The sequence below is a fragment of the Ischnura elegans genome, chromosome X (genome assembly GCF_921293095.1).
Source record: "Ischnura elegans chromosome X, ioIscEleg1.1, whole genome shotgun sequence".
NCBI classification, from domain to species: domain Eukaryota; kingdom Metazoa; phylum Arthropoda; class Insecta; order Odonata; family Coenagrionidae; genus Ischnura; species Ischnura elegans.
The window spans coordinates 113092135-113105668 of record NC_060259.1 but is presented as its reverse complement, the minus strand read 5'-3'; the positions used below and the strand labels follow the sequence as shown (position 1 = coordinate 113105668).

Sequence of the window (13534 nt, the reverse complement as noted above, 5' to 3'; positions counted from 1 at the left end):
AACGAACAGACAGCGAACAGTCCCCCACCTGTTCACTGGCTGTGATCCAACAAGTAAGGAACAGAGAATGGCGCTTCCTTAACAGGCAGTGAACAGACAAGTAACCCTTTTCTCACTGACAAGGAACAGACAAGGCGTTCCACAGTGGTCCGCATCGCGAAAAAGTTGGACAAAAATCAGATTTTCGTTGGATGTCTTTAAAAATTGCTCCTTACATATTTTTAGGCGAGCTATTTTCATTTCTGCAGTTATGTTTACGAAAAAACTATTATTTCATGCGATATCGTGGAATTTTAACTTATTAATTGGCTAATTGTATCGCTGACCGCATAGATAAACGGTAATCATGATAAAATATGAAAATAAATGATAATTAGTTGTATAGAATGAGTTAATGATCTTTCAAATTAGTCAATAAACAAAAAAACGGCTGAAAGTAGGGTATTTGGGTGCATTGACTTACGTTAAAGAGGTGCGATTTCCAGATTTCGTGAGATTCTTCTGAATGGACTAAAAAGTAATTACTAAATAAGTGTCAAAATAGTATTTAAGTGACTCTTTTATTCTCATAAAAGCATGGTTAATTCCTCATAAATGTACAATTATGTATTATAATTGTTCAGCATCAGATTCTTCTGAATCCTACCCATCCTCCTCTTCTCATTCACTTGAAGAATGCTGAGACTCTTGCAAGACCAAGAGATCACGAACCTCCTGCGGAAGATCTTCAAGGCCCCGGCATTTGTTTAGTTCAGTTCCTAATGTGCTAATAAAAGGATCCGATATTAGGATCAGTCTCCGGAAAATACCCTCATTAGTGTGAAGTCGAGATATTTTTCTCGCGTGATGCTCGCGATATATTCTAATGTCTTTATTACGAGATTCCTGGGCCTCCTCCGACAGTTCTCCAATAGGAAGAAGAGCCGACTTAATAACATCTGCACTATGTATTAACACTTTGTGCACAGTGGGTGGCATGTAAAACCAACCATAATGTCTCACAAAATTTTCCACTGTATCCATACAAAACTTTTTAAATTTTACTGAATCAATCAAAAATCCGCAAGACAAAGACCTTAAAATTGTTGAGAATTGAAAGATTAACTCTTCCTCTACTCCTGAAAATTAATTAACTATGTTATTTCATGTGAAAATTACTGCATAAAGCAATAATAAAAAGATGTTATATTGCAACAATGAAAAGAAAGCATTCAAAAATATTGACCCTCGCCAGTAATTTCAGCCGATAGGCGAGAATTTTTGAAGAAGCGCCTAGCTGAGTTTCCATCACTGGATGTACCATATTTTGGCTTCGGCACATCAACTAAAAGGCCCATTCTCTTTTTAAATTCGTAGGTACCTATTAAAAAATAAGACTACTAGAACAATATCCCAGGGGACCCCATATCACCATTAGAATACAAGGAAAATACGAACCTGAGGTGCTTGGGAGGTTGCGAAATACAACATCAGGGAAATCAACAATTTTTTCCAACCAAGTGCAATTCCTCTTCAAAAAAGAAGAGTTTGATCGCGAACTATCTCGCCATCTTCTCTCGTTGGAATAAAAAAAAATTCATCTTTAAAAAATTATTAAGCTCTAGTTTTGCCTCCTCGTCTCCGTGTAATCTGAAACAACTCTCGAGATATGCATTCAAATTCCTTTTCCGAGCATCCATGGTTTTCTCTTTTTTCTCCAGCATTTTTTCGTGCAGTTTACGCCGCGTAAATGCCCATGATATTGTTGACAGTCAACAATAAAAAACACAGGTTTGCAAAAAGCTACACAACAGTCTTCTTTCTAAAAAGTTTAAATATCAAATAGAAGGAAAAATATGAAAAATTAGAGCGGTGCCTCGTCTCAGACCAATTAAAAAAAACGGAAACAAGAAACGGAAATAAATGAAACATAGTATACCTGCTCCATAATCCTTATTTATGTGGTAGTCAGGAACTAATAAATCACTTAATCACAATTTTTTTAGTCATCACAACACTATAACTTATTTGCGAGATCACTGTAAATCACAAAAACTGTAGCCAAAATAGGACTTCGCAATTAGTGATGGATATGTGTTCACATCGACAGAAAAGTTGAAACTGAAGGGTACCAAAATGTTTCGACCGAAATTTGGATGGGGTTAAAAAGAGGAGTAATCTTTGTCAATGGAAATGTGGGTATTCCCCTGGATAACTTGTTGGAGTAGGGTTGGACCCCGTAAAGAAAATGTGATATGTTTGGATTTTGAGCGAAAATACATACTAGCGGCGGACCTGCAATAAAATCCGTCCAAAAGGAAGCGGGTGGAGGGTAAAGACCTCATCTATTAACACGTGCAGCTTCACTTGCAAGCCAGACCGCCCCTAGAAAAGCAATAAACTCAAGTTGGGTGGTGCGCCAAGTGGCAAAATAGCAAAATGATAAAAGATGGCAAAATGTCCCGACTAAAGACCCCTTCCCACTTCCCTGAGGTCCGACACGTGTTCGGGTAACGGGTCTGTTGCCACTTCGGATTGAAAGAAAGGGAAGGCGGTTGTGGGTTTTCCCGGTAGCAGTGCATGTAGCCTGTCGTATTTACTTCAATCTATTACCAAATCGCGATTGAAGTCGTTCTGAGAAGCGATCGGCGAAAATATTTTATCTCCTCTCCCAGCGTCCCAACTGCGCTTAACCTAATTTAAATTGTTCCGAAATTATTCTATTGGTCCACACACAGATAAAGTTTGGATGATTACAAAGTATAAAATAGGTTTTAAAATGCTAAAATTCTTATTTTTGTGATTCTGGCCCATGAAACATTGGGAGACACATTTTACCATGTGCCTACACTGCGCTGATGCTAGCGTGTCGACGCTCACGTCTACCGCGGCTAAGAACATAAATCGTTGTTATTCGCTGACTCGCACAGATTTGCAGCTGATTTCTTTACTTATATCTTTATAATACTGTACTTTATTGTCACCAATAGCCGAATTCGCGCAAATCGACGTCACTTTTTTTATAACTCAACATTTATGCGAATTTATCCGAAAAAAAATTACTCCCCTTCAAATAATTCTACAGCAATCATCAACATCTCTATAAGGTTGAAATATATATTTTATGACAGTGAAATGTCTATATTACTATAGTGCAAAGTTAGTTTACGAATATAATCGGCGGCGTAAAGCCAAAAATAAATCTAAAATGCGTAATTTTCGAAAAAACGGAAAAATCAAGTTTCCATTAGAAATAGTGCTACTTTGACGCAATATATCTAAGCAAGCAACTTTTTTTTATAAAAAAGTAAGCATGAAAGGTGATACCCCAGACATATTACTACATAACTTCTATAGTCTAAGTGAGTTTCAAGAAAGTCGAAAAAATGATTTTTGTCCACCTTTTTCCGGATCCGGACCACTGTGCGTTCCAATTTACATTCTACGAACAGTCGCCTGCCTGTTCTCTCTTGGTCAAGGAACAGGGAACGAACAGCCAACTGAACAGACAACGAACAGGCGTAATTGTTACAGAAATCGACTGGGCAGTTAAGAAACTGTTGTAGTTGTAACCAAAGTGCAACAACAATAATGTGGTCAGGATATTTTTCCTGAAAGGGGGCAGGGGTTACTTGTTCTACTCAAAAAGGAAGTCATGAGATTAGAGTAAATGGTGGTAACATTGAGAATTGAAAGGATGAATTTAGCTCTTGATATTTGCTATCGAAAATTTGGCCCCACCCTTTCATGATGATAATTTTCTCGTGCCTCAAAGCCTCACATTTTTGGTGTGACGTAACCTCATGTAAAGCCATTATTAGAAAACTGTGGGGATCTTTCGTGGTAAAAGTACTGTCATTCCACATTTATAAATGATACGATCTGGGATTTCACCTTATTTTTTATATTTTTTTTAAATTTTGCCTAATTTTTAAAAATTTCTATTTCTAGGTGGTCATTCATCTCCAGATTCTTTGGTGGAAGTGGTACTGCCACAACCTTGGAAAACCCTCAAATCTTCATGAACTTTGAGATTTATTTACATTTTTCTCACTTCCAACCTTTGTCCTTATCCTTTCAGCTCGTCTGTACAGTGTTAATGATAGTGCTTGTGCTTTCATGAATAAATGCATTGAAAATTTAACAACAATCACTTCCTTCAATTACCATTCCCGGCCGTCCCCTTTTCCTTTATATTGGTTACTGTTTCGGTTGATCTTGTGATGTGTATTTCTGTGACTTTCTTGAGTTAAGAATTTAGCCAGGTGTTTTTCAGCCAAGTCTTAATTAGGGTTCCCAAACGTATATGTAACATTTCAGAATAGTCATTAAGTCTTAATCTAATCTTAAATGTGTCATTATGGGAAGCTTTTAGTAGGTAATTAATTTTGGGCCAGTTTTTTTTTCATTGCGGATCTAGTAATTTCTGAATCGGGTATTACCGTATCCTTGTAGTTACCTGCTAAGGATTGCCTGTTTAAGGTGGGCAACTAGGTGGTGTGCATCGACTTTGCTTTTCAGTGACGGTTATCTTGATTATCATGTTGATGCCGATAGATGGTGAACCGTGTTAAACCGTGATGTTATAAATTTTTGGCGTTTGGGACGTAATAACTTCTGTTTTATGTAGTATAGCTAATAAAATACGACTGCTAGCAGACGATAACATCTCATATTCAATTCCTTCTAAAGCCAACGTTTTTTGTACATGGGCTTTCTAGCTGGCTGTCAATGAAATTAAAAGGCTATTTAATTGCGTCTTAGTGTTCAATTCAGTTAAAGGCATTTTAAATTCGTTGTTCCAGCGATCAAGAATCGTATTTGGTTCAATGCAATTTCGTAATGCTGGACGCGCGGACACCCACTAGCACCATCTATCGGCGATTCCCTCGCGCGGAAGCTTTTGGGGCCACCTAGCGGCCGGGAGTTGGAGGGGGCTGTCTATAACATCCGTTTCCCTCGGGTGGGGGTGATCGTGTTCATTTCCGTGATTATCTTCGCTGCCGCATCATTCCCTTGCGAGCGCAGTGTCACAAATGTGGCTAGCGATAGCTCAGCTGCTGTTGCTTTCTCAAACCAGTCACTTTTCTGCTCTTATTGTTAGACCTATCACTAGACCTCTTAAAGTCTTTCTTAGGCCTTTCTTTGCTGCTTTACCCAGACAAACTAGGAATTAGATAGCAATAGTGACATGAAATCGCCTAGGAGGAAAGTAAAGCCAATACGAATACGTTAAACAATAATAGGTTACAAACTGTACAAGGAGTTTCAAGGATATTATTATGCATGTCAGGTGGGTATACCCTTCTCTAACCAACATCGATGTTTTATTTCAAACCTGTCGCTGGTTCTCTTGCATTCGTCCCATTTCTGGAAATACGTATTGAAAAAGTATTTGTTCATGACATTCTGCATTACTTCCTTCGTCTTCAATTCCTGCTCCCAGTTAAACTTATTGAGAAGATATTGAACGGCAAATTTACGTTTTGAGGACAACGAATTTCCACTTCCATTAACAATAACGTCATGTATTTCTTTTCGTGTTACTCATTCGCTCAATTTTTCTTATCCGAAATATCAACAATCTGAATCATCAAAGATGGAAATCGAAATTAGAATATAATACCCTGCATAATACAACACACGAAATCAGTGAGATATTTATCTTCGAAAACATAGGAACCTTTTTATCGTTGCGAGATATCCTCCAGTAGTGGTAGTTCGTCCTCAATGCTGAAATCTCACGCACTATGGAAAATAGACCTTGGTTCCTCGCTTCCGTAGCACAAGCACTGATATCCTTTGACACTTACTAGTAAAAGTTGACTAATTTGCTTTGTAAAATCGTGAAAGGAATGTTTTTCAATCAATTGGGAAGAAGCATTTGTGGAAAACTCCGTGATAGCCACCTCGTAGAAATCACCTGTATCGAAGATAAGCGATCCTCAAAATGGCAAAAACCCTTCATATAACGAGGCAATAAAGCAATTAGCGGCATTTCTACAGACTGACAGCTATGCTTTTAGTAGAAAACTTTTTAAACGCAAGATAAAAATCGTAAGACTGAGGTAGGGTTTACGGTCACAATAGGGGTTATCGCGGTAGGCAGGGTAGTGCCCGCCGCCACTCTTGAGCCCTTTCCAATGTTTGAGCTGATGGGAGCCATGAAAGACCTAGGAGAATGTGGTTAGCAAACTGTGGGTGCATTGCGGTAAGATATGGGTTCTCCAAGAATAAGAAACTATTTCCTTGCAGCCGCGCCCTTTCCGAGCAAGCTTCTGACTTGCCAGCGCAATCGTCGAGTCCGTAACATACATCTCATGAATAAAATCGTAATTTGCACATTAAAAAATCAAAAAATAACACATATGGAATTTATAATGTATGCAAATGTAGAAAACTATAATGTCGTCTCATCTTTAGCGAAAGATTCTCAACTATAACTAATGCTGAACAAATTTCCGCATCTAATCATCGCGTCGGGTGGTTGGACACTCAGGCACATAACTTGATAGGAGAGGTGGGGTGGCAGGTTGGTGCAAGATTTCTCTTTTGAGAATCAAAGTTGATAATTTTTTTGTTATGCGGTGTAAGATCATATGCGTAGCTTTGTGAATAAACATGAAGTTTTTCTTTCACCATGTTATCAAGACGTGAAAAATAAAACATTTTCATCGTTTCATAACAAATAATAGAAACTATCAATAGAAAAGAAAATTTCACTACTACGGAATCTAAGCATATTCATTCTTGCTATGGCATCCTTAAAAATTTCTCATTTTAAAACAAAACGCAACTGTAGACATATACTTCTGACAATTTTATCAAAAGATAAGAAATCATTATTGAGATCATTTTATGTTAATTTGACAGAAGTCTCTGTTTGTTGCACGTCTTCCTTTTCCAATTTTCCAGGCTTCCATTCTTTTCGACGGCGTCGTTTCCCTTGGGGCTTGCTAGACACTTCCATCGCACCACAAAAAAAAAACGCAAAACGAAAGAACGACGATGCGACCTCAAAATCAAGCAGCTAAGAAAACGTATGACCGGCCGGCTGCCGGGGAGGGGAGGGCCTGCGTGCCTCGGATGGGAGGGCCAGGAGGGGAGGCAAAGAAGTGAAGGATGACTTGCCGAAGGAGGAAAGGTGTTTAGGATGACTCGAAACGACTGCGCGTTATCGAAAAACTGGCTGCAAGGTATCACAATTTCCCAAATTGTAGCTTTGATTTACGACGTGTGGCATACGTGCCGCCTTTGCTTGTAGTTGAAGGATTATATTATGCTTTGGCTGGTTGGATTTTCCTTACGTGATTTTGCGCCGTGGTGATAGTCATTGAAAAAAAATCGAAATTCGTGAAATTAAGCGTCAAGTATCTCCTGTAGGAAACCTGGTAAAAGACCCGTCTTTGTCTCAAGGCACAGATTTAAGCTTTATAAATATTCTTAGTCTAGAAACCGCTATGTACTTATAATGAGCGAAGCACAAACTGGTTAATAGAAAGGGTCTGCATCGTCTTCCGCGACCGTGCTAGGGCGCTCCCTTAATGTGAAGCATTCAAATTATAGAAAGCAAAACTTAAATTCTCGTTACTCGGCTCGTTACTTAGGCTATGTGTTAACTCCAAACGAAAACCACGCAAGCTTCCAAAACTATCAGCAGTAACTAATAAGTATAAGCAGTAAATATACATTGCACTATAGCGAAACCCACACGCATTCCTTATGTCTTCGAAAGCCCGCTCGAGCTCACTGAGTCCGGTTCTCCGCATGATGACTAACGGACGGCGCGGCATTGATGACCGGTCGGTGTATTATCCTCCTCGTCCGGGGTATCCATGAGGCAGGAAAAGTGGACGGCAGTCGCCAACACGCTGAAAGAAGAATTCGTTATTGGCTGCATGACCCCCGAAAAAGGAGCTTGAGATACTTAAACGTGCCTGGATTAAAACACGAATTCAATGTCAACGTTCTCATGGCTAAACATGGAAGGAATAAACATGCCATCAGAGAAGTTAAAACGCTTACCTCCAATTATGAATGCAGTCACCACCACCGACCTCGTTCTCCCCTTCACCTTAATTTCGATTAATTCTTGCCGTTAACAACCATCGAAATAGCGGGAAAATATGTATGCCATCAATCTTTTCATGCCAAAACCCACGCTCACCACTCGTCTTTCGCTCCTAGCAACTTGAGAGAAATAACGGCAACCGACAGCTTGACGCGCGGGAAAAGATATACGTGTTGCCAAAAGCTAAATGAAAAGAAATACATTGCCGCTGAAAACAGGGGTCGCGTACATGTCCGGTAGTTGGGTTCCGTATGCTGGCAAAACTTACGATGGGTAGCACACGCGCAGCAAGGGAGAAGCTGTTCAAATTCATGAGGGAGAGGGGATACCCAAATGCTGCAGCAGCTCTGTGGCAGGGCAGTAAAGACATTCGGCAAGAGAGATTCAGTGGAGTTATTAAGTTGGCCTGGCCTTTGAGCCTACCGTCCAGCTCAGTGCCAGTAGAGCTCATGTGCAGCAAGGGAGAAGCAGTTCAAATCCATGAGGGAGAGGGGATACCCAAATGCTGCAGCAGCTCTGTGGCAAGGTAGTAGGAGAGATGCAGTGGTGTCATAAATTCGACCTGGCCTGAGCCTATTGTCCAGTTCAGTATCAGTGGGGCACACATGCAGCAAGGGAGAAGCAGTTCAAATGCAATGGACTTGCAAGGGAGAATGGCATCAGAGTTTCAGTTGAGTTCTCTTTTTCTTGTTGAGGACAAGGCAGTGCAGTGCAGTTACAAGGTTGTTTCAAGGCAGTTTTCACACATTCAGTGGAGTTTCATCCCAGAATCAGCTATTTCAAGGGAGAAATTTTTACTTGAGTAGTACACTCTGTGGCACTAACAACGACAGCTAAATCAAATACCCTTATTACACCTGTTGTTCCTAATTTGTTTGAGTTAATCCCGCCCTATAGAATGATTTTTGTATGTCTTTTGTTTGTTGCATTGAATTGTGGGTAAAAAGAATGTGAATAAGTGAATATAAAATGTTAACTCGTTGGACTAACTGCTAGAGTTTTATTTCTGAAGTGAACCGAAATTTAAAACGTAAAAGTAATGCTAGAGAGGATTCTAGCGTCGTATTCTAACAGGTCATGGGCCAGACACGCTAGTTTGATTCAGTTAGTTCAGAAGTTGGATGCAGTTGCAAGTGAAGTATCCAAGAAATAATTCGTGAAAGACCGACCACATGGGGATGCCGATTTTAGATGGACTTATTGTTAAGATTAAGTCCAGCTTTTGCTACTAAGTTCCCTTTTTCTATGTGCTTTGAGTGAACTGGAGAATTTGACGTATCTTGGGAAGAGGTATTTCTTAGCGGAAATATAATTGCGTCGAGAATGGAGTCAGCACAGGCAGGCCTGGGGGCGGGAACGATGCCTTCAATTAAGAAGCTGATTGGCAGAAGCAACTACAGCAACTGGAAATTTGGCATGGAGATGTTTCTCACAGCGGAGGAACTATGGCCCATTGTAAAAGGTAAAGAAGCAGACCCACGCAAGGACGCGAAAGCCAGATCCAAGATATGCCTGATGGTTGATGAATCCTTATACCCTATGGTTAGAGGTGGTCGTTCGGCAAAAGAAGTATGGGAAAAGCTCCAGAATACTTATGAGGACAAAGGACTCTCCAGAAGATTAAGTTTGTTGCGAAAACTTTTTAGAATCAAGTTAAGTGATTACAGTGCTATGGAGGAATACTTAAATGATGTGTTGTCGTTAACGCAAAAGTTAGACGCCATTGGTGCCGGAATAGACGACGAATTCATCGGAGTAATAATGCTGAATGGTCTAAATGATGAGTACGACCCAATGATTATGGCCATGGAAAGCTCTGGAGTAAAGATAAGCAGTGATTATGTGCGGTCACTACTGATTCAGCAGGACGCCAAACTGAAAGGGTCCGAGGATGCGGCGAAGGAAACTGCGTTTATGTCAAGACCCAAGGTGAAAAGATTCCCTCCCAAACGCTTAGTATGTTATAATTGCAACAAGGAAGGACACAAGGCATTCCAGTGCCCTAATAAAGATACGAGAGTTAGTAGGAATGCGAATAGAGCATGGGAAAAGCAAGGAAAAATAGAGCACAAGGCAAAGAAGGCATCAGGTCTTTATGCTGCGTTAGCTCCCTCCACAACAAGTCCTAGTGATTGGATTATTGATTCCGGTTCCACATCTCACATGACGATGAGGAAGGATTGGATGGAGAAAGAACAGCCAAGTATTCTGGAAGTGACTGTAGCTAGCAAAAACAAAATTTACACCGAGAGCACAGGGACTGTTCCAGTGAGGGTGAATCGTGCCGAAACTGCTGAAATTAAAGATGTTCTTTATGCTCCTGACTTGAGTACAAACCTGCTGTCTGTGAGTAGGATGGTAGAAAAGGGACTAATCGTTACTTTTGACTCTGATGGATGCAAAGTGTATGACAAAGACAATTGTATTATTGAAGGTGATGTTCAATTCACAGGAAGTAATGTGGGCGGCATTTACAAGTTGGACATACTTCCTGAAGTAAAGGTAAATACCGCCTCTGCCTCATCTGGAAACCGAAGACTGTGGCATAGAAGATTGGGACACATGTGCCGAAAGTCCATGGAGCTTTTAGCCAAAGGCCTTGCTATTGGAATGAAATTCATAGGAAGAGATGACGAGCCTTGTATTTCATGCATAAAAGGAAAGCATTCGCGAGCGTCATTCCACGAGAGTAAGACCAGGACGTCCCAAAAGCTACAGCTGGTCCATTCAGATGTTTGTGGGCCCATGAGTGAAGAAAGTTGGGGTGGAGCAAAATACATGTTAACTTTTACTGATGACTTCACAAGAAAGACATTTGTTTACTTTTTAAAGCATAAAAATGAGGTTACTGCCAAGTTTAAAGAGTTCAAAGCCCTAGCGGAAAAGCAGAGTGGAGAAAAACTGAAAGCATTACGAACCGATAATGGTAGGGAATATGTGAATAGAGAAATGGAGACTTTTTTGAAGGACTGTGGCATAGTTCATCAAAGGCCTGTTCCCTACACTCCACAGCAGAATGGCACAGCTGAAAGAGTGAATAGAACTATAGTTGAGAAAGCACGATGCATGCTTCAGGATGCACACTTGGGCAAGAAGTTCTGGGCTGAAGCAGTGAATACAGCTGTATATTTGAAAAATCGCTCACCTACTAAAGCAGTGAAAAACATGACCCCAGAAGAAGCCTGGAGTGGAAAGAAGGCTGACTTGTCTCATTTAAGGATTTTTGGATGCAAAAGCTTTGTTCATGTCCCTGATGAGAAGAGAACTAAGTGGGATGCGAAAAGCAAGGAATTCATCTTCACAGGCTATTGTGAAACCACGAAGAATTACAGACTTTTAGATCGTCAAAATCCAAAGAATATGATAATTGCTAGAAATGTTGTCTTTCTGGAAGAAATGGCTCCTCGAGTACAAGATGAAGATATCATCAGCAGGGATTCAGAAGTTCCTATCCATAGTTTGTTAGATAATGATGTGCTTTGCGATAGGGTCAACCCAGAGGAGGCATTAGAAGGACCTGAAGAGGAAAGAGTAAATGTTCAAGGACATGAGGTGGAGCGCAGGTATCCTGTCAGAGATAGAAAGCCTCGTGATTTCCCTGATTTTGTTACCTATAAAGCATCCTTAGAGTATTTAAATGATGAGCCAGAAACCAGGGAGGAGGCACTTTCTAGAGGCGATGGGAAGCTGTGGGAAAAGAGCGATGAGAGACGAGATTTTGTCATTGAAAGATAATGATGTTTGGACTCTAGTCCCAAGACCTCCTGGCAAAAATATGGTGCGATCAAGGAGGGTTTTTAAACTAAAAAGGGGCTCTGATGGGGAAATTGACCGATATAAGGCTCGGCTGGTGGCTAAAGGTTATACCCAGCGTTTTGGTCAGGACTATTTTGAAACATTCTCTCCAGTGGTTCGAGCAGAGAGCTTGAGAATGATGTTATCCTTGTCAAACCAGTTGGACCTGGACATAGAACACCTTGATGTCTGTACTGCCTTCCTTAATGGTGACTTGAATGAGGAGGTATTTATGGAACAGCCTGAAGGTTTTGTAGATGAAGTTGATGTTGATAAGGTATGTATGCTGAAAAAGGCCATCTATGGATTGAAACAGGCCTCGAGGGCCTGGAATATTAAGCTTGACAGTGTTCTGATTTCTTTGGGGTATGTAAGGTCAAAGTGTGATCCATGCGTATATATTAAATCTAAGGGAACTGATGTCCTAACTGTAGTGGGCATTCATGTGGATGATATTTTTGTCATGTCTAATTGTGATGATGATAAGTGTTTGCTGAAGAAGAGCTTGAAGGACCATTTTGATTGTAGAGACCTTGGCTCTTTGAAATATTTTCTGGGTGTGAGTGTTTTTCGTGATAGAAAGAATAAAAAATTTTTTCTCTCCCAAAAGGCCTATCTGACAAAGGTTCTCTCGAAGTTCGGAATGTTAGAGTGCAACCCGGTAAAAACTCCTTTTGAGAGTGGGCTGTATTAGCAGAGAAATGAGGGTGAGATGCCAAATGTGCCATACCAGAACTTGATTGGGTCCTTGATGTACCTAAGTCTGTGGTCCAGACCTGACATAACACAGGCAGTAAACTATCTCAGCCAGTTCAATAGTTGCTTTGGTGATGAACATTGGGCGTGTGCTAAGAGAGTGCTGAGATACCTCAAAGGGACTCTTGACCACTGTCTTGTGTATTGTAAAAATGATGAGGGACTGTGCGGATACTCAGATGCAGACTGGGATAGCGACTCAGTGGACAGAAAGTCGTACTCTGGGTATGTTTTCACTTTTGGTGGGGGGGTCATCTCCTGGATGTCGAAGAAGCAGAGTTTAGTGGCTCAGTCCTCTACAGAGGCCGAGTATGTTTCTCTGGCAAAGGCTGGGAACGAAGCTATCTATTTGAGAAACTTTTTAGAAGAACTTATTGGTGAAGTTTCTCCTGTGACATTATTTTGTGACAACAAGGCAGCTATTTTTCTGTCAAATAATGCTGCATTTCAAAAGCGAACGAAGCACATTGATATTGTGTACCACCATGTGCGGAATCTTGTGAACACAGGGCAAATTTCGGTGCAACATATGCCGTCAGAGGATATGGTTGCTGACATATTCACAAAATCTTTGCCCTATCCTAGATTTAGAAAGTTTGTTGAATTGCTTGGTGTTATTCAAGTGCGGGATTAAAGGGGGTGTGTTGTTCCTAATTTGTTTGAGTTAATCCCGCCCTATAGAATGATTTTTGTATGTCTTTTGTTTGTTGCATTGAATTGTGGGTAAAAAGAATGTGAATAAGTGAATATAAAATGTTAACTCGTTGGACTAACTGCTAGAGTTTTATTTCTGAAGTGAACCGAAATTTAAAACGTAAAAGTAATGCTAGAGAGGATTCTAGCGTCGTATTCTAACAACACCAAAAGTTATAACAGATTTGTTTGAGGGGGTTATCGAACTAAAACACTATGGTCACTCTTCTTCAACCCTAC

The 13534-nt window shown here is 40.4% G+C and overlaps 1 protein-coding gene across 1 annotated transcript; it reads left to right on the top strand.

Annotated features, from left to right (window-relative positions):
* The first annotated feature begins 12557 nt into the window (after positions 1–12557).
* On the top strand, positions 12558–13235 carry LOC124171269 (secreted RxLR effector protein 161-like). Its single transcript, XM_046550411.1, has one exon. The coding sequence runs from the start codon at positions 12558–12560 to the stop codon at positions 13233–13235; it is 678 nt and encodes a 225-aa protein (XP_046406367.1).
* The last annotated feature ends 299 nt before the right edge of the window (positions 13236–13534 follow it).

Coding starts and splice junctions, on each gene's coding strand:
- LOC124171269 (XM_046550411.1), top strand. CDS start 12,558: ATGCCAAATGTGCCATACCAGAACTTGATTGGGTCCTTGATGTACCTA.